Genomic DNA, 25,847 nt, shown 5'->3' on the forward strand with positions numbered 1-25,847 from the left:
GAAAAAAAGCAATAAGATTCAGTGGAAGAATTTACATTTTTGGGTGAACCATCTCTTTAAACTGACCAGTTTCTTGTCTTTAAGATTTGTTTACCTGTTTGACCTTCAGAAATAGCTCCCTCCATCTTCCATTGAGAAGTAGGAGCTGATGCTTTATGTCACGTGTCACTGTTTCATCACAGGTCTCAATCAGAAAGTTTCCTGCATCATTCATAGCAGCGTGCTGGTCCATCCAGTGTGGAAGATTACGAAAAAACTCCTAGAAGAACAAAAGAGAATGAGAATGTACTAGAAACACAGCTCTACTAGTCATTTGCATATACAGTATGTGGATGTCTCACCCGTTTGGTGTTCTCAGGTTGTCTAAGAGCCTCCTGAGCATCCTCCAGCCAGGCTTGCAATGAGGCCACACAACTGTTGTACCTCATCCAGTTACACTGCACCTCCTCCAGCATAGACCTTACGCTTCGCACCTCCACCGACAGACTCCTCCACTGATCAGACACCTCCCGCAGGAAGAGCTTTACCCCTCCCTCAACTACAAAATCAAAACATTCACATTCAAAAGCAGAACATACAGTTCTTGATGTCAGCAACAAGCATTTAACCTTCCCTTTCAAAAGGTAATTATTATTATTGCCATCTCTTAGCATTGCAGTGATAATATACAGTGTAATTTTAGTATTTTTACAGTAAATGGTATTATAGTATCTATAAATATTTTTTTACTTACATTTTATTAACTCAACATTTCTGATTTTCACTAGATTTTTCTTACATTTTAAATCTAAAATAATAATATTGTTTATTTTAAATTATAACGCTTTTATTGAATATTTCTATTTTATTTTATTCCTATAATATAACGGGACATAACGTCTCCTGTCGGTGATGCTTTTAGAACAGACCCATGACCCAGTTTTGTGTTGCCACCCACCAGTTGAGAACCACTGCTCTAGATCACAACGATAAGATGTGATTGGCTTCTGGGAGATGGATTTTGTGATCTTCCAATCGCACTTCAGATATATAACACAAAGACCACCTCTATGTTGAGATTGCCTGAGGCACGAACAAAGCAACATGTTGGCAGTCTATTGCCCAAAGAAACCCAATTAGAATACAGTATCTGCTCTAATGGACTGGAATTCCCTTTTGAGCTCTGTGTCTGGGAAAACCTCATTTACCAGTGGCCCGAGGAGAGGGGCATGAACGTAGAAGGAGAAAGAAAAACCAAAAGGAATAGAGCAAGAACGAAGCACACAGAGAGAGACAGAGACAGCAGGAAGATGCTGCAGGCAGAGAGACTGATTGACTACTGAGCGACTGAGGGTGAAACGAGGTGAGCTGCTATCATTCTGCCCTCTGGACACTGAGATGGTCAAATGTTAAGCATTTTCTTTTTCAAAAAAAAAAGTGCCTTTATCTGCACAGCCATGATATGATTTCTACATTTCAAATATATTTTTTTGATTCACCCAAGGCTGCCACTACTGCTAAAATTCATGAGCCCTGATAAAAAAACATTGAAAAAGGAATTAAATCCCCTTCTTCCCCGTGCACCACCTTCAGTTTTTCAGGAAAACATATTTTTCCATAATTAATGATTCTCATTTAATTTGATGAGAAAAATAAGAAAATTCCTTCTTGAACCAGTGAAACCAGGATGAAACTGCAAAATCATTGCTAAAAGTTGTAGTGTTGTTACTAAGCTACCACTTAGCAGAGCCATAGGCATGCATGCATACATATAAAGCACATCATTGTTGAGTATATGAAACATACCTGAGCTGTCTGCTTTAATGTAGAGCTCGGCAGCATTTATAAGAGCCTGGTGACTGGATTCATACTTCTCAAAGAACTGCTGCCCCTCAACAAAAGACTACAGAAGTAAAGAATGAACACAAGTGAAGATCAAATATTTTAATTGTGGAATCAAAGCACAAAGTGAAGTAATATGTATCTTAGGCTATATTGAATGTGATGGTATTGACTCAAAAAGTATGAAAACATGGATGCATGCATGGTTAGGTAATGGAGGAGCTGAGGGAACAATAATAAGAAAAAAATACTGTTAAACAGTCTCTTGCAATGTTTCTGGCTTGAAAACTTACACCATAGCTTTGTAGCAAAAGCTCCATTGATTCCAGTCGGCCATATTTAATAATCCAGGATTTGAGCTTGGACTCCACTAGTGTCAAAAATGCCAGCATAGAGTATTTTGTCTCCCAGAATTCCAGTTTGCTCAAGTGAACATGGGAGGAGGTAGATATGTAGTTTAATCTGAAGGCAGTTAAATAAAAGCAGGTTAATAATATCATTTCATATCATATCATATTATAAAAGTTTTTCTTTTAGCCTTTGCAAATGTAATTTTCAATTCTATTATAAATTGAATCTCTGTAGAAACTGTTATGATTTTTACCTCTCTGCCATGTCTTGCAGTTGTTCCATGGGAATGGGGACATTATTAACACATCTGTCTCTGTGTATTAATTGCAAGGTATGCTTGTGTCTTTCGAGAAGCCTTAAGATCTCCTGCACAATAAAACACAGATAAATATAATGTTAAGACTCATTAGTAGATTCTCATTCATCCATTATCCATTACACCACGTTCATACAGAAAAACACAGATTTCCTTCATTTACCTGGTCGTGTAGGAGCTTTTTGTGAATGGCTTTGGCGGTCTCGTCATGGGCTTGCTGAGGAACCAGATCCTCTCGTAGGATCTTCTCTGCTTGATGTAACCACACTCCAACTTCACCCAAAGGATGAGGCAAACCACTATCCAGCTGTAGATGCCAATCTAAGAACTGCAGCAAGAAAAATACCACGTCACACACACACACACACAAAAACAACAACTATATAACACCTTGTGTGGACTTATTTAGACTAAATTTGAATGTCCTCAAAAGTAAAAAAAAATATTAAGTGATTCATAAATAAAGTAAATGGACTTGAATTAGAATGAGACTATTTAATATAATTAGCTTCATATCAAAATAACACAAATCTATGGGGTATCTGACCCGTGCAGACAGTCTCTCCCAGGCCTGTTTGACCAGAGCCTGATCTGCAGTCAGTTTGCTGTCCTTCTGAGTGGACTGAATGCATTTTTCCACTTGTCTTCTCTGCACCTCAAACTGTACACGATAACGCTTGAATGTCTTAGAAAAAAAGAGAGACAGAAAGCGAGCGAGTGAAAGAAAAAGAGAATTACAGGATATTGAATTACTGACATTTTTAATATTCAAATAACGTCCAATGTAATGCTAATAGGAGAAAGATCGCAAGATAACACAGCCTGTCCAAAAAATGACAAAGCAAGAGAAAGAGAGAAAGAGAGACATGCCAAAAGCTGAAAAAGAATTTAAACAGCCAAATTGCACATGCATGTATTCATGCACTAATGGGCTCCAATTTTCCACTTTCTCTCTACCCATGCGCGCTCTGCTACAGAGCTCTGGTTCTTCTGAATATGGAAGATGTCCGTGGGCGCTACAGAAAGCAACAGACGTCGCTCACTGGTGTGTAGTGCCCATGATTATAAGAGCAATGAGTGCTCTCAGCTCTAATGTATATTAGCATTGTCTGCATGCATATGTGGGAGTGTGCTGAGTTTTAAGCAACCAGTGTTTGGTCTGGGATCCTCCATATTTTTCACATTTTTCCATTTTACTTACACAGAGTCATATAAATTATGATGACTATACACACAGTGGTGGCCAAAATCTGAAACCACTGTGAAGATATCAAATCTCAAATCATGCCTGACAATTCTTTTTCAAACAGTAAAATTGTAAAATTATATTATTTAACATATTTATTTTATATTAGAAATATTTTTTTAATGTTTAATGCTCTGAACTATTTGCTGACTGAATGAGTATGATTCAGTTTATAAGAGTAATTTTTTCTTTGCATGAAAGAATAATTTGTAAGAAAACCTGAAATTCATGCTAGTCAACAAAATATTTTTACTAACCTGTAATATCAATATTTCAACCAACAGCCACACTGGTGTCTTGAATATCAGTATAAATAGTGGCCATTTGACCACTCAGGCATTGGGCATCCAATTGATATAATATGTTGTCTACATTGCTTTCAGCCAAAAGGTTGTGACTGAGACCCTGATCTCACCTGATACTGCACAGCGAGACTTCCTCCATCCCTCTGGGCTTGAGCACAGTCTCTCTCCAACTGATCTGCCCACGCTTTCAGCTCCTTCAGTGTCTTACGCTGCTCCCTCTGAGAGAAAAAAAAGAGCACCAAGTTAGTAAGGATTGTAGAAACAAGACAAAAAGCAAACATTTGCGCAGATTTAAGGCCCTTGGGGAGCTCCACACTAATCATTTGCTTACCTAAAGTAATTTAATGCACTTTAAACCCCCGACTCAATACAATTTTGCAGTTCAAACATGCATCACTAATGTCACATTTATAAATCCACCGCAGACTTTGCACTCATGCTGTTTGCAGAGTTCCTCTCCTCCATTGTACGGATCTGCCCCAAACCTCTCCACGGGGGAGCAAGAAATCAGCTCTGCGGGGGAGATACTAATCACTTTACACACATTTACCCTCCCTATTATGAATTAGGAACAAGAGTGAGAAAGTGAGAGCAGTGTTCAGCTAATTCTAATGAAATTAAGCCTATTCTTCCGGCGCTCATCATACATTTTGGCATCCTCCACAAGGCAATGCCTTTGGGTCATCAAGATGATTATATCATGACCTTGCCAGCGTCTGCCGCGTGTTCTCCTCCCTGCCTCCCCGAAACTAATGCTGTCACAGGCATACAATGCCCTGAAATATTAAAACCTACATTGTCTGTATGTATAACAAAGAGGTGAAAATGGTTCAAATTACAGTGACTTTGAAACACGCACAGACGGTGGCATGAGGGAACTAATGGTTTCTACAAAAGGACCCGGTGGTGACAGTATCAATTCAGCTCTTCAACTTGGTTATGAACCATTGTTATTTTTTAAAGACTGCTACTAATGCTAATCATCAGGTTATCAGCATCAACGCAAAGCCAAAAGTCGGTTTTGTCATGTAAATGTCACCCAGTTGTATTGCAAATATAATAGTAAAGGGAGTTAAATTATGGTGGGCATATCAAAGGTGCATAATGTCTGATCCACTCAACATCCGCACCACTCATAATGAAAAGGAAGGCGAAATTCCAATGAAAGGATTTGAAACTACATGGCACAGCGGCAGCAGCAGGTGGAAATAGTGGCGGAGGAGCAGTCAAAGCAGGCATAATGTTGTTTTATACAAGCAAACGTACCTCTAACATTTCTTCAATGGCTCGAGGAGCAAGATAAAACTTGAGACAGAAAAGGGATGCATGTAAACAACAAGACATTAGTGGACAAAACAGAGGGAGGAGTATAAAGAGAGAAATATAGTGTAAGAAAATGGTGAGTAGAGAGATGTGAATCCACAAATAAGAACGACTGTTGATAGAGGTCATTTAACAGAGTAAAGAGCATCAGACCATGAGACATACAGTGAATGGAGAGCTGGTTGAAGTTTAGTTGTAGGATGAGAAATATTTATAGTACCTCCTCTGGTTGCCGCCCTATCTCTGTCTCTTGGCGATCTGGGTGATGCCTCAGAAACTGTGCCACATATGTCATGATGGACTTCTCATCTGGCTTATCCACATCCACATCTAAATCATATTAAAGAAGACTTAAATATACAGTAATTTTACCATTTTCAATTAAATTAAAATGAAAACCCTTTGTTTCAAATGAGGCCTATTATAACCAACGCTATTCAAAAGCTTCTTTTCTTCCTAAAAAGGTTTGTCATCCTCTTTTGTTGAAATTTTTACTGCGGCTAATTTGTTCATTGTTCTGTGCCTAATTTGATTTAATTGATTTTTCAGTCATGGTCATTTCCTTTCAGCTTTACCTCCCATCTCCTGTTTTGTGCATCCATGCATTAAGATTTAGCTTTAACACACCTTGAAATGACCTACAGTACTCATAATTGGTTTGTTTTGAAAATGATACTAGGCAGTAATTGCAACTTTTGATAATTCTATAGCAATAATCTGAAACACTTCTTACGTATTTGCCACGATTCTTTGTTTTAATTGTTTCAAAACTGTAAAAACTTATAGGTCACTACATATTACATACATACCATTCAAATGTTCTGGGTCGATAAGCATTCATTTAGTCAAGGATAAATAAATATATTAATACAGTAATATTGTGAAAGAATTTTAACAATTTAAAATAACGCTTTTCTGTTTGAATGCATTTCAAATTGCAATTTATTGTGGCAAACCTGAATTTTCAGCAGCAGGCATTATCTTCAGGGTCACATTATCCTTCAGAAATCATTCTAATATCCAGCTTTGATGCTCATGAAATATTTCTAGTTCAGTGTTGAAAATGGTTGTGCTGCTTAATACTTATGTGCAATTTTAAGCTTTTTCTGCTTAATATCAGGTGCAATTTCTAAAAAAAAAAAGCAATCGTCAAGTCGATATGGTCTGGCAGAGGGTTCACTGATGGTTACCTTTACAAAAGAACCATGGCTGACAATGTCCATTGACTTAGCATTTACTATTTGTTCAGTTAGCTTTACCGTGGCTAATGGGCCACTAATCGTTTAAATGTCAAACTTCATTTGTCAGACTCCTGTAGGAAGCATGAGGAAGCTCAGATGGTGTCTAGGAGGTCGGAGACTTAACCCCTCCATTAAAAATTCATCAATCATATCCTCTGTGAGTGGCATGCTGCTAATTAGAATTTAAGCATTTGGCGCTTAGAGCCTTGTGCAACACAACATGGAAAGTACACAGTCAAAAAAATAAACTGCAGTCTGTTACTATGTACAAACCAACATATTTGTGAATTAACATAAAAAACAGACTCTGCATCATATCTATAGTCATGAATTGGACCAAAAATTACATTATAATTTTTACATATTCTGTTTTTCTGATTGGCTGGTATCACCTTCAGGGTCAAGTAATCGTGGGATGCCCAGTTCTCTCTCAGCCAAAGAGAAGGCTTCTTCTAGGTTATCCCTGTTGGGTCTCCTCCAAACACGTTCCATGTTAACCAGATGGGGTCGCAAAGCAAAGATGACAGCATGAAAAGCCACCCCTGTTCGCCAGCTGGGGCCAAAGTCCTTAACATCCAGACCCAATCTCCTGTAAACACACACGTGCGTATGTACATTATGTCAAAACCCAGGAAGAATGCTGTCACATGCTTCACTTAGGGAAAGGGCATTAAAGAACAATATATTCATTCAATGCCTTGCACAAGCATAATACAGTTCTTACTTTGTTGCTGTGGTCTGCACCCATTTGAGAAGGGCTCTCTTGGCCCCGCCCTGAAAAGAAAGGCGGGGCTTGCGTTTGACAGGTGGGCTGCTGGTCTCAGTGCTGTTGGAGCTTTCCACTGATGAATTGCTGCTAGATTGAGGTTGTAGGGCTGGTAGATGACTGGTGAGCTCTTCTATCTGAACAAGAAGATGTAGAGGAAGTGTTGAAAATGTTATTAACTACCATACTCTGTTATTTTGTTAAATTATAGTAAATTAAAGACATTATTGTTGAAGAGTGGTTGAAATATTTAAGGAAAGTACACTAATATTTTTACCTGGAAATATAAGATGATGGTCCATATCAACCCAAGCACAATCGAGGGCCTGCCGTCTACCACATCTGTTGTGTTGATGTTAACTAATTTAATCTGTTAAGCAAAAAATTATTATTTACTCACCCTCCTGTCACTTAAAAACCACATGACTTTAATTATTTTGTTTACACATTTTGAAAGTGAACGATGAATTTTAATATTAAAATATCACAATAAAAGCTAATTCAAAATATTAATACACAATAACATTGTATATAAAATATTCTAATATGTGACCCTGGACCACAAAACCAGTCTTTAGTCGCTGGGGTATATTTTTAGCAATAGCCAAATAAACATTGTATGGGTCGAAATTATAGATTTTTCTTTTATGCCAAATATCATTAGGGTAAAGATCATGTTCCATGAAGATGTTTTGTAAATTTAAAAACCATGAATATATCAAATCTTAATTTTTGATAAGTAATATGCATTGCTAAGAATTAATTTAGTTAATTCATTAATAACTTCAAAGGCGATTTCTCAGTATTTAGATTTTTTTTGCACCCTCAGAAGATTGTTGTATTTTGGCCAAATATTGTCTGATCCTAATAAACCATACAACAATGGAAAGCCTATTTATTCAGCTTTCGGATGATGTATAAATCTCAGTTTCGAAAAATGGACACTTAAGATTGGTTTTGTGGTCCAGGGTCACACATGGAAGAGGGCAGCTCAAAATCCTTATGTTGAACAACAGCAAGTCATACAGGTTTGAAATAAGCCCAGAATTTTATATTTTTTTATTTTTAGGATGCTGATTTTGCTATCACTTTTATCAAGTCAATTCTTAATTCAAGGTTACATTTGGAGAGATCCTGTTTCAGAAAGTGATAACGTCAATCAAAGACATATAGACAGTCAAAAGAAAGGTCACACTAACCGGAGATCCTCTGTAGGCCGACTGAAATAAATGGTGACAAAACAAAGGTTAGAAAGACAGAGGTAGAAGAATAGAGATCATTGCATGCTGTTAACAAAAGTGTGTCCTATCAACTGAAGGACAGGTGATAAGGAGCCTCAGTTCTGCGATAACCTAGAACCCTTCAGTGACAGACAAGGTGTGCACTGCACACATGCATCTATTGTTATAAACACACCAAGGCACGTATACTAAAAACCAGCCACACGGATAAGTCGAAAGAATAAAAAATTCACTGAAAGATACACAATCATAACATTCCACTTACTTAAAAAAAGCCCCTTTTTTAAATATTGTGTCCCATACTGAACATAAAAGTACACTTCAGCATAAAACAAAACAGTTCTGTACTCTGGGTCCTCCCACTGTGCTCCACAGGGAAAAGAGAGAGATGAGAGAGGGATGACAGAGACAGATAAGATGGTAAAAGACTAGCTTACGAAATGAATCCTCGGCTTCAGAGATCAGATACTCAGACAGACAGACCACCTCAGGAGTGGGAGGCTTAGCTCAGCTTCATTCACTGACAGGCTGTATAATTACAGTCTGAAGCACAGCTTTACAGTATATGAAATTTCTCTGCTTCTCCCAAGAGAGATGATATGAAAAAATACCCTGTTTATAAAAGAGGGGTGGGGGGGGGGGTCCAATTTTAAATCTCCACGGTTTTACTACAAGCCAATGACAGCAATCCTCTTCTTTTTATCTATTATAACAGCGCTACATAATATATATACATATGTGTGTGTGTGTGTATTTTGTTTTGTCTATTATAATGCCCTTTTCACAATAAGGTCCTAATTTGGGGATTTATTTTGTGAAAATGCCTGGCTGACTGTACATTAATTAGTCAATTTGTTCAGCTTTGGCAACCACAGACAGAGAGACTGTATGTGGGAAGCTCAGTGCCACATGTGAGGCACCAGAGACAGATTTATTATGAGTTGACTCAGGACTAAACCTCAGTAAGGAGAATGATTTCAGTCTGACGTGTCAGCATCACCTCATAAATCTATTTTGAGCCATGTAACATGTTCTAATTAATCCATAAATCCTTCATTTGTTGGTGCTTTAAATGAAAACATTTCTACGTTAGAATGAGAATTATACATGAGAAAAAGAACAGGGTTTTCCTTCTCTTTGTCTCTCGTGAAACAGTATCAGAGCAGAGCAGGGAAGAGGTTGTGTAGGTCAGACAGAGTGGTTATAACCTGGAGCTGTACACCTGAGCAAAGCACTCTGGGAATGGACTGCCTTACCCTCCTGCCCTCCAGAAACTTCAGTGCTCTTCCCACGTTAGCAACCCAGTGGATCCTCCTCAGCTTGCGGCCCTGTTCACATGGCTGTCAGATGGGAGAAGATAGCACAGCAGACAAAAGGAAAACGGTGATAGACAGAGGAAAATGTAAACACCCAGGAAGGAACAGGGAGAAAGAAAGAGAACAGAAAGACATTTTAAAAAAAAGCAGACGGGGTGGATAGTTATATACAAATAATACAGAGAAACAGAGAATACAAAGATGATTGCACCAAATAGATTGCAAGCGAGAAAGGTAAAAAAGAAAAAAAAAAAAATCAAAGGGCCATGTGCCACTTGCTGTATTGATTGTTACAGCACTGCAAAGACCAGAGGCACCACTAGCTTTATTTGCAAGGATTGTTCACTAAGAGTGTGGGTATTAATGTGTGTGTGAGTAAATGAGCGCTAATAAAGTGCGGTGAATGTTACAATGTTTTTTGTTTTTACAAAAATGTAAAAACAATGTTCATTCTATATTACAGAAATTTAAATCTGACTGAGACAATGTAGCTTGATATCATAAAAGTTTTTTTCTATAGCTGTTAAGTAACTTCGATTTACAAAGGAAAATCAAATACCAAAACAACTAAAAGTGTATTTTTCTTACCAGTTTGTGACCAGACAGGACTTCAAGAAGAGCTAACAACATCACTCCATCTTTCACATCTTCAAAGAGATCAGAGACCACTAAAGGAGGATTTCGCTGGGGAGGGAAAACAATCCAGTGTTGATTTGACATTTTACTTCAAACTATTGAGACCTCTACATTGTACAACAGACAGAAAGAAGGACAGAAAGAACAATAGACAGATAGAATGATACTGTATACAAAAGAAAGACTGATAGATAGAACAAAACAGAACAAAAGAATGATAGATAGAAGCATATAAAGAATGAATGATAGATAAAGCGATAGAATGATAGATTCAAAAAGTGAGAGAACAATGGAAGATATAATAAGACAGAACAACAGAGACGGAAATTTATAGAAAAATAGACAGAAATAATTAAAACGATAGAACAATAGAATGGCTAATGGAACGAAAGATAGAATAAAAGATAGAATGAAAATATGTTAGATAAAACGACAGAATGATAGATAGAACAACAGACAGATACAATGACAGACTGATAGAATAACGGAATAATGCAGACAGACAGACAGACAGACAGACAGACAGACAGACAGACAGATAGACAGATAGATACAGATAGACAGACAGACAGACAGACAGACAGACAGATAGGTAGATAGATAGATAGATAAATAGATAGATAGATAGATAGATAGATAGATAGATAGATAGATAGATAGATAGATAGATAGATAGATAGATAGATAGATAGATAGATGTGAGTTTAAATGAATTGATTTGAATGAATTTATTGATTCAAACCAGTGAATATTAGTTTTGTCAGGCAGTGACTGTTGTAAGCTTAAGAAGCATCTTAAAGTGAAAAGTAAAAGTGCTGATTCTAGAGACGACACAGTCTTTCTGACCTGATGAAACCCCTCCACTAATCCATCCACACAGCCCCTCTTTACCCGGACGACACATCTAGGATTTCTCTTAAGACAGCAGTCACATGACTGGGATTAGGAGTGGAAAGCAGCCGGGTGGCAAAATCATTCATGAGGAGATTAATATGAAACAGTGAAAGTGAGTGTATGTTGTGTATGTGTGTGAGAGAGATGTAGAGGGGGTGGGCACTTATATTCCAAAAGAACGGCAAAATGAGTGAAAGTGAACGATTTCAAGAGAAACGACTGTGGGATGACCTTAATTAGAGGCAGAAAGGGGAAGTGAGTGATGTTTTTAAAGATTAATTCTTGAAGCATTTTTGAGAGAGCAGGGGGAGGAATTGCTAAGATATTCTAATTAACTCTAAATAATTCAAAAGCTAATTGGATAAAATCACCTTATAGGATATTACATTAAAAAGAGGCACTTTGAGTAATTATGCAACTAATGAAAATAAGAGGAAAAAAGCACAAAGGCACAACCAGCAGGGCTTAACAAACTGATTATCTGTGTCTGGTTATTACTGATGGAAATAGATTGTCACGGCAGGGCAGGCGCTGCTGATGTATTCAGCGGAGTGATAGCGTTTAGCTACAGTAGCTGAATGTTCAGTGTGTGCAACCCAATCAAAGTTCATGTGAATATACAAACGCCTGAGGGCCACTCGAACTGTTTTCAATATCAGTCAGAGATCAGAGAGACACTGTCAGGGGGCAGAGGCGAGTTCAATTAAGGTTGAGAGTAGGTCACGGCATTAATACTATTCAACTGCACATTGTCCACTAAATCAATTTTAAAATCACAAAATAACATCAAAATAAGATTTACATTTATTTTATAGATGAATTTTAATAATGAGGTTCAAACATTATTGGAACCCACCGAAGTCCCAAGGTCCAAAATAAAATAAAATAAAATAAAAAAGATTTCAGAACAACATGAGAATAAGTAAAGAGATGACAGAATTAAAGTATAGGGACATATTGTTTATAAAATTAAATGCTTGACTTTTATGTTGTCACTGTAAAAGCCTTGCTTTGCCTTTTTTAGGCAATGACAATATAAAAGTCAAGTATTCATATATAATTAATATATTAATATAATATATTAAAATATTTTAACATTTTATTTGAAAAATATTCACTTTTGTAGTATGACATTTTCCTATCCACTAGACATACAATGTTTTTCACTCGAACTTTCCATGGACCCTCTAGTATATCCCTGCACCCCATAATTTAGACAATATTTTTTATCAGTCAGAAATTAAATGTTATTGTCATTATGAAGAAAGTACATTATGATGAAAGTACCCTTCTAAAGCAACTAAGGAAGAGATGATAGTGAAACGCAGATGCAAACGCAGCTTAACAAGGGGACCCATCTAAAAAGCAGTGGGTGCAGTTTATGAGCCTGTGAGTACAAATGACAAAATTGAGGTTACTGCTTTCTAATCTGTGAGCAATGATTGTTAAATTGAGGTTACAGTTTGTGAATCTGTGGGCAATGATTACTGAATTTCATAATTCAGAGAGAAACCTGATGGGGCGTTGATATATGTCTAGTAACAAAGCAGGTGCAGGCAGCAGGGTGTTCGGGCGGCTGCTGTGTGCTGCTCACCCATGCTAACTGTCAAACACATGAGAAACGAGCTCATCCTCAATATTGGGCATGTCATAATTAAGCCCTAACCCTGTCTGAGAGGATTTGTCAAAACTGAAATGGAGGGTGGCCTCTTATGCATTCCCTTTCTTTCAATCGCACTCCTCTCTCTCTCTCTCTCTCTCGCTCTCTCTCAGTCTCTAGTGGCTAATCAAGTTGAAGCTCTTAGGCAGATTAGTGCTTCAGTCCTGCCTCTCTGATGTCCTTCAAATTTGCAAGCACATGCATGAGTAAAGAGACCTGAGGCAGTATGCGTTCTGTGATGGTATCTTTTAATGAATGGTTTGGAGTAGGAGGATTTTTGGCAAATCTTTTAATGCAATGCTGATCAATTCTGTGGGAATTGATTATTGGGTTGAACCAGGATCTTGTAAAACACCGAATTTTGAAAGTGTGTTCTGGATACTCTTGTCCATACAATTACACTGAAAAAGAACTGGACCCTAAAACAAAAAAAAAATGTGTGCTAATGTTTCAAGTCCACCAAAGTCATATCGTACCTTCAGTGGAGAAACAAACCGAAATGATTCACCAACAATCTTCCCCTCCAGTGAGTCCCAGAGTCTGATTCATATATGAATCATTCAGAACTCAACTGAATCAACTGAATTATTAAAAAAGATCTGGCTCAAATGAATGATTCTTTCATGAAACCACTCTCCATTCATTTTGTGTTCTTGTGTTCCACAGTTCCAAAAAATCATGTTTGAAATTAGATTAAAGTGAAAATTCATGACATTCTTGGATGAATTCATCTTTACTGTATTGTATTTTATTATAAAGCGTCATCTTTAATATAAATATATCCCTACTGATCCAATGGATCAACATAGACAATGGTAATGATAAGCATATATTCCTAAATATGAGGAGTGAGATACAGGTATAATGCAGAACAATTTCAAATCTTAATGGTTTATTAATACTGCAAACTTTGCAAAAGCACAGTAATATGAAAACCTTCCAGTGGGCATTTATGTTCTGTCAACATACGAAAGGCTGTAAGGCCTCAATGCAACATCTCCATCACTCACTAGTAAAACTTGGAAATATCAGACCTAATTTAGTCTGTACACCTAATTACATTTCATTATCTATCATGGTCCTGTGGGCGTATTCTCTAATACTCAATTGATACTTCTATAAAGGAATGAGAGGAGCGATAGAAGCGGTGTGTAATTCTCATTCTGTTATCATACACATGCTAAGAATTAATCCGAAGCCTTTGGGCTATGAATTATGGAGCTGGAAAATCACTGCAGATGATTTGCATTAGCGATCTGGTGGAGGGCTTATTTTGAGAGATATTTTGACCAGGAATACCTGAAACCCAAATGTAAACCTGCTTGAAACAGTGATTACTAAAATAGCACATACAGTTTCTCTTCAGTCTAAAAAAATCCTGTCAACAATATAAGAGTCACTCTGATTTCCTGCTATTTGGCACATGCATTCTCAAACTTCTCCCGCAAAGACTTGAGAGTGCTGTCACCAAGGCAACATCATTCAGCAGCAGGATGAGGTTAAAGGGCAACAGCAAAGAAGTGGGAACAGCGGGTGCCAGGGATGGCGTGGTGGTATTCGGCTATTGAACCAATTATTTGGATCTGCAAGGTACAATGAATGAAATTGATTCTGAAAGATGTAGAACCAGTTCAAATAGTCCTCTATTTGCTATTTTAATTAGACGATCTCAATTTCCCTCCTTCCTGCACACACATTTCATGAAAAAAGTCTCATGTCTATTGAAGCAATAGGATCATGTCACATCTGTTTCATACAATAGCAGGTCCAAGTTAATATATAGCAAGGTTTTATTTTCATCTCTTCAATGCAGTCCACTGAAAGCTACATCTTTATCTGTTCCAGATTATATTATCTTTTATAATTTTAGAATTTTGCCTTCATCACAAAAATATATTTATTCACAAATTTATCTCAATTTAAATGAAACTAACAGAACAAATAATAAAATGTATATAAAATTTTAAATGTTGGCAACTAACTGAAATATACAAATTGGTTAACTCATTTACAGATATATACAATATAATTTTAAAAATATGTAATTTTTTGGCTGTTTAAAAAAAAAGCTTATTATGCTCATCAAGGCTAAAAAATACAGAAAAATATATATATAATTTTGTAAAATATTATTTCAATTTGAAACCACTGTTTTCTATTTTAATATACATTAAAAAATAATTTATTCCGGTAAATCAAAGCTGAATTTTCAGCATCATAACTCTAGTCTTCAGTGGCACATGATCCTTCACAAATCATTCTAACATGCTGATTTATAATCAATGTTGCAGACAGCTGCTTAATATTTTTGGGGACCTGTGATATTTGTTTTCAGGATTCTTTGATAAACAGAAAGTTAAAAAGAATAGCGTTCATTCAAAATATACATTTTGTTATAATATATACTACTATTCAAAAGTTTGGGGTAAGCAAATGTTTTTTTTTTTTTTTTAAGAAATGAATATTTTTCTTCAGCAAGGATGTGTTAAATGGATGAAAAAAGTCATAAAGACATATTGTTAGAAAATATATCTATTTTGAATAAACGCTGTTCTTTTTAACATTTTTGTACATACTAAACAAATAATACTTAAATAACAATACAGAATAAAAACAAAGGCTAAACTAAGTTGCATATTAGAATATTATGTAAGCTATATCTGCCTTTTATAGAATATGCTCACAAATATGCTTTAAAATCTGCATGTTTATACACCAGAAGGAATCTATCCATGCAGTAGTGGTTTATGATTCCTGTCAGAGAAATAATCAAAGCATAAACTAATTCATAAGACTTTGGTCTTGAAGCATACTGATGCTGTGAATCTCACAGCCAACTCTAACTGACAGGTCCAATATGTCCATGACAGATGGTAATGAGTAAACAGATAAATAAATAACGGCTAGGGAGCGTACAAACCTCAAATCTTCTGTGGTTAACATTTTACGCTGGAGAGGCAATGGTGTGCAACCTAATACAAAATGCCACGTCAAGACGTATTCCCCACAGATTGATATTTCAAATGAATTTCCTGCTCCTCGTCACAGAAGATTAGCCAAGTCAGGTCTTTGGTGATCATACTGGAATTATCTGGAGTGGCGGCTAATAAAAAAACCGGCTTGACCAGTCACTCTTTTTACACACAAATCAATAAGCCATCAAGCTATTATTACATGCATGTAATGGAGCCAAATGCTTGTGTCCTGTTTATCATGCAAATTTATCCAAGCACCTGTCATTGGGTAAGCTTTTAGTAATGTCCCTATTGTGATAATAGAAATGTAAATGATTTAACAGAATATTTGGGCTCAGTACAAGTTAAGCTCAACTGACAACACTAAATACAAAAAAAAAAAAATTGTAATTTTAACCTTAAAAAGAAAAAAGTTGAGTTACAACAGTGTTTTTATACAAACATAACCTGTAAACTCCTATCCTGTTAAGTCCAAAAGCAGTTTTATCGTACGTACAGCATAACACAAGACTGTGACACAGCATCTTTTTCATTACATAAAGCTATACTGTTGCATAGTTTAAATCCCGTCAGCAGACTGACTGTACCCTGGTAAAATGAGGCACAGTAATTTAAAGAGGAGATTAAAGTGTATTTTGACGTTGGACCTGGACTGGTGCCACCAGTCTTGTGACAGATTAATTCTGCACTTTGGAGAGAAGTGGCTATAAGAGGCTTCATATGCTTTTTTTTCTCTCACACATGAATGGATGCATGTTGGTTCAGAAATCTCACACGTGACTCGACTCACCTTTGCTAGATGAGAGTTGATCCATTTTGTGAACGTTCGCTTCTGCACAGCTTCCTGTTCATCTAAAGAAAAAACAAAACACATAAGAAACCTGAGTAACAAAACTGATCTGAAATCTTAAACAAAACATGAGACACTGCTATATGACCCATCAAGAATCACAATAAGAGCCAGTTCTTTCTTTTTGACTGTTCATGTTGAACAAGATATATGTATATTTTAGACCATTTAGATGAAATAATAATAATAATAATAATAATAATAATAATAATACATTCATAATGCATTATGGGTTTTTATCATGGGTTGTGCATATAGGTTATGAATATTTTTCAATCATAAAACATCTAAACATAAAAATAACATGTATCATATTGGTTCCAAACAAAAACACTTAAATACAGTCATAAGGACCAGGACAAAATGAAATGTATAGACACATTAAGTGGGACCCCCTCATAACAAGGCCCAGAAAAACACTGAATTTGAGGGATGACATTTACTTAAATCTTCTGATCAATTAAAAAACACAAAAAATTGTTTTGTTTGTTTTAAAGAGCAGACACAAATGAATAAACCATTTGTCTGAGGAGATAACTAGGTAAAGGTTTTACCCAATTTTCACAAGCTCACTCACAATAATATTTCACTACTGAATTTTGTAAGCAAATGGAAGCAGCATAAACATGTCAATCTCGAAACAAAAGATCCAACTCTGATTACTGAACTGCAAGGTGACAGTAATATCCTTTCTCCTAACACTTATATCAGCAAGAGATGACAACTGATGCAAAGCCACGTCTTTAATGAGAGCACTGTCTGATGGATTACACTGAAGCCGGTCACTATGTCACACACCGTCTGTCTGTGTGTGTGTGTGTGTGTGTGTGTGTGTGTGTGTGTGTGTGTGTGTGCATGAAGGGGACCAGGCTCATGCATAATGCAGACCACATGTGCCACTTTCATTTGTGCAAAAAATCTAGTATTTTGTGAATTAATAGTTTGATCAAGTCTGTTTCAGATCTAAAGCAATCAAATATTGATGAGAAGAGGAGTATGATAGATGGCAACAGAAAAGATTTGCAGCTGCATTGGTGTGTGTGTGTGTGTGTGTGTGTGTGAGAGAGAGTGTCTGTGTGCCCAGCCCACCATCATAAGGACAGGGTGACTTTGAGCGGGATTCGCAGATGCAAACTCACTGTATGTGCATTTGACACATATACACCCACAAAACATCCCCACTGCACACATATAACAATAACCAGGCATCTTTTTTCAAATTCCTAATTACATTTCCAAAATAACCACGATTAATCAACACTTCCTCGACTCTATTGCACAGTCAAAATTGATCCACAGCACATCCAAGAACCTGCTGAGTTCCCCAACAGATGCCAAAAATCTGAGTTATAAATAAAACAAAGATTACTAGACTATGTTTTACATGAAAATGCCATTTCATTCTTTCTAACTGAACATTTCACAATGAATTCAAGGTGTTATTAGCGGTTTCTTTTTAATTAATTGTGAAATTTACTACCAGTTTCTAAGTGAAATAAAAAAAAAAATGAACTGCATAGAAGCACAAAAAACAGTCAGATATGCTGTCAAATTTGCAAATCTGTCCTACAGCATTGCATATAAAAAAATGTGCAACCATCACCATGTCCATCACTGACACCAGATGCATTTATAAACAAGTCTGCCAATCTCTTACCACGCAGGTGTCTAGAAACCCCCTGCACTAAGCTGAGGGATGTGCCAGACTTCTTTTTGGCAGCTATATCCTCCCATCGTCTTGGCACCCTGCCCTTGACATCCATTCCCAGAATGCCTTTGTGATCCTAAGTTCATGAAAGGCACATCGACCTGTGATGGTCAAAGGTCAACTACTCTTGACTTTCCTTCTGTGGAGCTTTTGATGTTGCTTGTCAGTATAGAGGAAGCCCTTCATGTACCTCTTCTTTCAGTCTCCTATCTCGCCATACAACATTAAGTAATCAGAAATCAAATCTGTCTATGTCCCTCCAACGTAATAGAAGGACGTGAGAATGTGTGCAGCACCGGTCTCAACATCCCTCTGTCTTTACTCTCTCTGCAGGAACGATTCCTCTTGTGCCTCCAGCCAATCATTTGTATGGGAATGTGTGATGTCATCACAGATCTGAGCGTATGACGGGAGGGGGAGTGGTGTGAGTCACATAGCCTGCCAGCACACACACTCTTTAAAGAGCGAACCGGCCAGGACGTGCTCAGCACTGAAATTCCCCAAGATCAGCTGAATTCTCTCTCTCCTCCCACTAAATGCATTGGATTCTAGGGTTTAGGAAAAGCTGCTGGCCTGAGCTGATTAACTTTGCCTGAAAACACTACTCGATCTGATTCAGTGCTCCCAGCGGATTTATAAAGCTCCTAGAACAGTCTAACAAAACAAACAGCCCTCCACTGCTAGATGCATTATTGAGAATCAACAGGGTCTTTTATGTCACATTGTGCTATAAACAAACAAGCTGTGTTTCTGGGTTTGTAATATATATGAAGTTAATATTTCCGAATGAAATACAGGTTGTATTTTGGCTTGAGATGCATGAAAGAAATATTTTATAGAAGAGCGAAAACTAGCCCCACTCCATTGTTGCAGGTTTTGAAAATAAAGATAAGAGAAAATGAAAAGCCTGGGGGAAAATGATAATCTTTAAAATTATGATAGTTTCATTAATCATGGGTATAATTTTCTCCTTTTTTCGTCTCCTCCCAAAAGGGTCTTTAATGATGGAAGTCATTAATATAAAATGGCTCCTGTCATATGCTATCAGTCTCCAGTTATCTTCATTTCTCAAGCCTTGAATCTGTCCTGCAAAATCTTTAATGAAAATCTCTCTGACAGGTATATACATGTATTTATTTTATATACTTATCAGAAAATTTTAAATATAGCAGTTGCAGTAAACATATCAGTATATGTGTGATCTGCTACATGTATTTATATATATATTTTTAGTAGATAATGTTCTCTGCTGACAGAAGATTTGACTCAGTAAGGAATTTATATAAGTTTGTATATATTTATTGTACTGTACATAAATATTTATATATGAGGAGCCAGCAATGCTTTGGTGTGTACGTGACTAGTCTCTGTCCATGGTCCTGAACTAAACTCTGGGTACTGCATTGAGCAAAAAAACCCAAGGTCATAACAAGCCTGGAAAACAAGAATAACATTTTAATACTGCAAAACTGAGAATAAAATATATTTATTGATATTTATATACTATACAGTCAAGTCACATTTGGAGTTGATGCTACAGGAGCCCCTTTAGGCTTAACAACTATCCACATGAGAAAGACAAAGACAGCATTTTGGAAAAGCATTAATTCTCAACATGGGATTTTGAGTTATTAAAAGAAGGTTGTTTGAAGGCTGAAGGCTATTCTGGACTAAAGATCTGCAGAGGTTAGAGAACAAACAGATGCTGGGCTAGTGTGCCTAACACCTGAGGCTATCCAACTAACCTCATGGGTCTCCCCATCTAATGCTCGAAAAAGACATGGCTCCAGTTAGAAAGAAAGAAAGAAAGAAAGAAAGAAAGGCACTACACCACCCAGTGGTGTACTTAAGAACTCAAATATACACTGTTATATTGTTGTTGAGGCTTTAGTTTAGAGGAAGCTGTGCAGTCTCACTAACTGTAAATGTACAGTAGCACTCTCTACCTGGTGATTTCCCAAAATACATTTTTATTCTATGCTTGGCAATGAATTTCCTTTTTGTTATGTATGCATGCACAAATAATAATTGACTAAAGAAAACCTGTGCCTCTTAAATCATATTTGCCGTATTCATTTTTTAATTGAACTTCTACATTTTTTAATTTGAACAGGATGCAATTTTAATAAGTTATTTAAATTACCTGAAATTAAAAAGTTTTTTTTAAGACAAAGACAGTTTGTCAAGATAAACTTTGAATGATCATTATTTATATGACTTAGAGTCAAATTATCTATATTTACATTTTTTATAACCTGCTGAATTTATTAAAAGTCCACTTCCTGTATATTCTGAATTCCACTCAAATTCCAAGACACTGAGTTGAAACAGAATTACATATCACTTACAATCACAGGTTTAAAATATACTGTACATCTGTGCATCTCCACTTTTAAATGTATATGAATTACCCTTTTTAATTATGTAAAACTCCCCTAATCCTAAACTGTTCTATACCATCTCATGTATAGTGAATCAAGTCTCAATTCCAGCCATTACTACAGAAACAACTCTTTCTACACATATGGCCATTTATTTACATCTCTGACTGTAGCTATTAGCACTTCACTCTCACTGAAAACGGAAGTCTTGAGAGCGTCTCCCCTCCTGCGCTTTTCCATTCAGACATGTGAATCTTTCAAATGCGAATAATTCTACATCGGCTCCAATCCCTAATGCTGCCAAATTAGCATTACTAATTACAGTCCAAAGACACAAATGATTTTATGAATAACTCAAGATGATTATTATAACGGGAACTTCCTCTCCTGTGGTTTCAGACCATTTGTGCTCTTGACAAGACAGATGTGTACACAATACACCTCAAATTTGGACAGTGTCTAGACGTATTCAGTGAAATAAAGAGAAATCACTTCAAAAGTCAATCACTTTTACAAGACTCAGCAAATGTACTTTGTAGGTTTTAACATTTATTTTAATATAGACCTGAATATTTTAAGTCAGTTGATTGAGTCAATTTTATTTATATTAAGTCAAGTGCTTTTTTCATGTCTGTTCAAAGATAAATGAAAATACATCAAAGAAAGAAAGAAAGAAAGACTGATATAGTGCTTTAGTGGCCACTAGCTCTCAGCAGATGCCAATCATGCTATCTGAAGAGTATTAAAAGATCTCCTGTTGGCTTGTGTAATGAAATAACGTTGTGGTCAGGAACAGGGCAGAAGTAGGTCAGACAGTCTAAGCTTTTCATCCACTTCGAGAAATTCTGAAGCATCCCCATGTATACAACCCACATCATGTGGTGGATACATTTTTTTTTTTTTTAAATCATTCAGTCTTATTGTACATGATCTGCAATACAATATAATTCAGACACAATGATTAAGTATAGAGGCTCTGTATTTGCATACTCAGGTTATCAAAAGAGCCCACAGTCTGTCTTAGATTACACTGAAGCAAACGAAGGTGTGCTCACATGCCGCAAATCAGGCAACTGTGCAGATATTATCTCCTTCAGAAGGTGAACTGATGCCCAGCTGACCTTCAGTATTTGACACAGCTTGCTAGAGGCAAAGTGTCACATTGGCTTTAAGTGACCAGTTGTGATACTGATCGAATAAAGCAGCCGAGGTCAACCTGCTCCTAAAAGATAAGACAGTCACATATTATGAGGATTCTTGCTCTGTCTGCAGGCTATTGTAAGTGTCACGGCTGTTTCTACTAGCTTAATAAGAAGTTAAACACAATCCTACAGCACATCTAATCAGTTAATGTCTGTGTTGGTCACACACAAGTGCCAATGCAATATCACCGTCACCGGTAATCACCCAGTCCATCGTCCCAGAACGGCCATAACCCATAGCAGCAGCAAAGAAAATAATTATTGTTTTCTGATGTAATATATATATTTTTTTAAATTATACATTCCTGTTTGGCAAAGCTGAATTTTCAATATTATTTTATTCCTCAATGAAACATGATCTTTCAGAAATTATTCTGTGCTGATTTGGATCTCAAGTACACTTCTATTAGTGTCAGTGTTAAAAACAGTTGCTTAATATTTGGTGGAAACCTTTTTTTTTTTTTCAGGATTCTTAGAAAGATCTAAAAAAACAGCATTTATATGAAACATAGATATTTCCTAACCTTATAAATGTGTTTACTGCCACTTTTAATCAATATAATGCATTCTAGCTCAATTAAATTTTTAATTCCATTGAAAAAAAAACTTACAAAAAATTCTCATTCCAAACTTTTGAACAGTAGTTTACATATCAAGTGTAATTTGTGTGATCAGAAATTACTCTATACATCAAAATGAGATAATCTGTCATTTTCTTTCTTTTGGAAAAGTGCAATTGGCACATTCCTCAGAATTTCTCCTTTTGTGTTCCACAGAATAAAGAGTTGTACAGGTTTGGAACAATATGAGGGTGAGTACATAATGACAAAAATACATTTTTGGGTGATCTATATCTTTAATTTGATTGCACGCAGCATCTGTTTTGTTCTTTGCTGACCTACAGCACCTTGTTTTGTGTTTGCACCTCTATTGTATTACATCTTTGTGCAGCTCAGGGCTGAAATAGAATGCTGAGTCTGTGTGGTGGAATGGAAAGAGAGAGAGAGAGGAGGGAGACACTGATGGAGTAGGACTGCATCCACAGGAGCTCACAGCTCCACAGCGTTCAAGGTGACCGTCTGTGCTCGTGTTGGTCAGTAGAGAATGGGCCGGTTTCTGCCATATCTGGCACATCATTACACAGCCATTGTGGCAGAGTGCCAAAACTGACCCATTTCTCTCCCTCTCCATCGGTCCTGCTCCATTTCTGTGTGGCACTGTGCCAGTAGTGGTGTGAGTAGACTTAAAGAGAGAGAGCTGGAGCACGAGATGACCTCCATGTGCCTCTTTATATCTTTCTCTTTGCATGTGGAGAATGCAGTCTTTTAGAAGTGTAGTTCACCTAGAAGTGCACTTAACATCGTCTTTTACTCACCATCATGTTATTCCTCATATTACTTTTTCTTCTGTGGATTATAAAAGGGAGAAATTTTGAAGAATGTGCTGGTTGCTCTTTTTCAATGAAAGAAGATCTGGAGCTCTCAAATTTAAAAAGCATCTTATTATAAAAACTAAATTTACCATGATCAATAAAACGGACTAGAAGGTAAAACGGACTAGAAGGCAACAAGTAAAGGTAACTTGAAACCAAATTAAAAACATTTATTTATGTGTAATGTAAACTTTCCTGTAGCTCAGCGGTAAGAGCATTGCGTTAACAACGCAAGGTTGTGGGTTCGATCCCAGGGGATTGCACATAGCTATTTATAAATGTATAGGATAATGCAATGTAAGTCGCTTTGGATAAAAGCGTCTGCCAAATGCATAAATGTAAATGTAATGTAAATGTAAACTTATTTCATTTGAACCCTCTAAAAATCCATAATTCTAACAAAACTAACAAAGAGACCATTTCTGCAGTAGAAAAACAAATATCTATGAATCAGAGCAATTCTATACATCAACAAATATTTCAAACCAGTGTTGTTAACTATTTGGAACTAAATTACCTAAATAGTTTAACAAAAGACATAAAGGTATAGGTATATTTGTTAGCAATAGCCAACAATAAATTGTATGGGTCAAAATGATCATCACTTATTGCTAACTTTTTTGCACCCTCAGATTTTCATGGTTTCATATTTGTTTCTCAGCCAAATACTGTCCTAAAAAACCATACATCAATGGAAAGCTTATTTATTCAGCTTTCAGATGATTTATGAATCTGACTGGTTTTGTGGTCCAGGGTCACTCAAAGATACACAGACAGATAGAAATCTCTCTTTTCCAAAGTGTGGCTTCTTGTGACTTTTCCAGTAACAACAAGAGATGCTAAGTGCTAAGTAAATACATATTTTCAGAGACCCTTGACTGTAGTTTAACTTCACTTTTAATTTAATTTAAAATTAAATTAAATTAAAATTAAATTAAATGTATGCATTTAGCAGACGCTTTTATCCAAAGCGACTTAAAGTGCATTCAGGCTATCAATTTTTACCCATCATTGGTATATTATAATATTATTGGTATCATTTATAATATTTACCTATCAAACTAATATTTACCTATTAGTTTGACAAACTACCATTCTAAATTTACTCCCCATCACTGCACACATCAATCACAGAGGGGAAAAAAAGCAAATGCAGGAGAGTTTGACCCATTCCCCAGATATTTGTGAAGCTCATTTCAGCCCACCACAATGTACACAGAGAAGTGGTCTTCTGACCGCCTACATGATGACCACTGAAAAACACTGAAATATAGGACATATGCAGAGAAGAGGCGTTTCTGTCTGGATAACGAGAGATAATAAATAGCTAAATTCCTTAGCATATGGAAAGATTTTTAGCCTGGGAGGGCTTCAAAGCAGACTTGCCGTTTTCTGCCATATGGTGCCACTAATTGCTGATATTTTTACAACCTGCCACTGTTTGGATGTGAGGTACTGTATCCCAAAAAAAAAAAAAAAAGAGGACAAAGGAAGAAACAAGGCATATACATTATATGTGCAGCCTGTTACTGTTATATGGGCTCATTTGAATATAAGTAAAAGTAATATAATAGTAATTTATATGATTGAACTGAATATATGTTTATATATTTAACTGTATATATTATTTTACAGTTTTATTTATTTTATATTATTATTTGTCTGTTTTATTGCAGCAGAGTTAAATCATTAAATAATCTGTTTTATTACCTGCATTCTTTGTCAGTACATGCCATGATTAATAGGAATAAACAAGATCTCAAGGATATCTAATGTGGCCCGTGTTCAAGCGTTCAGTGCCTGCATGCTCGACCATTAGGAAAACAGGTGCTCATTAGCAAGACTTTTCTTCTCTGTTTTCAGAAATAAAACAGGACATTTAAATGATGCTTTAAAATGTTTTGATCCCAGTGAATATTGCTGCTGATGAGCTCTTTGTTAAGGCAGGAAGGGAAGCTCTCAGTGTCACACTTGCACACACAGAAATGGTAATCTAATCTGATCAAAGCAGGGATCAAATTGGTCTGATTAGCAACTCTAATCTGCTCACTCAGGAGGAGAGAGAAAACTCAACTCAAGTGAAAAATGAATGTTGAATGTTACATTTATGCAAAAAATGCAAGACAAGAAAAAAGGATTATGTAGAGGCTACATTACATTTGATTCCAGTTTGACAAAAAACA

General features: G+C 36.3%; 1 protein-coding gene across 1 annotated transcript in view; it reads right to left on the minus strand.

Moving 5' to 3' along the window:
• Positions 1–18,934, minus strand: part of syne1a (spectrin repeat containing, nuclear envelope 1a) — a 111,894-nt gene extending 92,960 nt beyond the window's left edge. Inside the window, 17 exon segments of the mRNA XM_026291110.1 lie at positions 95–259; positions 342–538; positions 1,786–1,882; positions 2,115–2,283; positions 2,426–2,538; positions 2,652–2,816; positions 3,036–3,173; positions 4,150–4,257; positions 5,583–5,692; positions 6,996–7,192; positions 7,328–7,506; positions 7,647–7,739; positions 8,569–8,589; positions 9,867–9,950; positions 10,515–10,610; positions 16,882–16,943; positions 18,599–18,934. Coding sequence (XP_026146895.1) covers positions 95–259; positions 342–538; positions 1,786–1,882; positions 2,115–2,283; positions 2,426–2,538; positions 2,652–2,816; positions 3,036–3,173; positions 4,150–4,257; positions 5,583–5,692; positions 6,996–7,192; positions 7,328–7,506; positions 7,647–7,739; positions 8,569–8,589; positions 9,867–9,950; positions 10,515–10,610; positions 16,882–16,943; positions 18,599–18,704 — 2,100 coding nt within the window. The 5' untranslated portion in view covers positions 18,705–18,934.
• Between the last annotated feature and the right edge of the window lie 6,913 nt (positions 18,935–25,847).

This window comes from Carassius auratus, chromosome 20 (genome assembly GCF_003368295.1).
Source record: "Carassius auratus strain Wakin chromosome 20, ASM336829v1, whole genome shotgun sequence".
Classification (NCBI taxonomy): domain Eukaryota; kingdom Metazoa; phylum Chordata; class Actinopteri; order Cypriniformes; family Cyprinidae; genus Carassius; species Carassius auratus.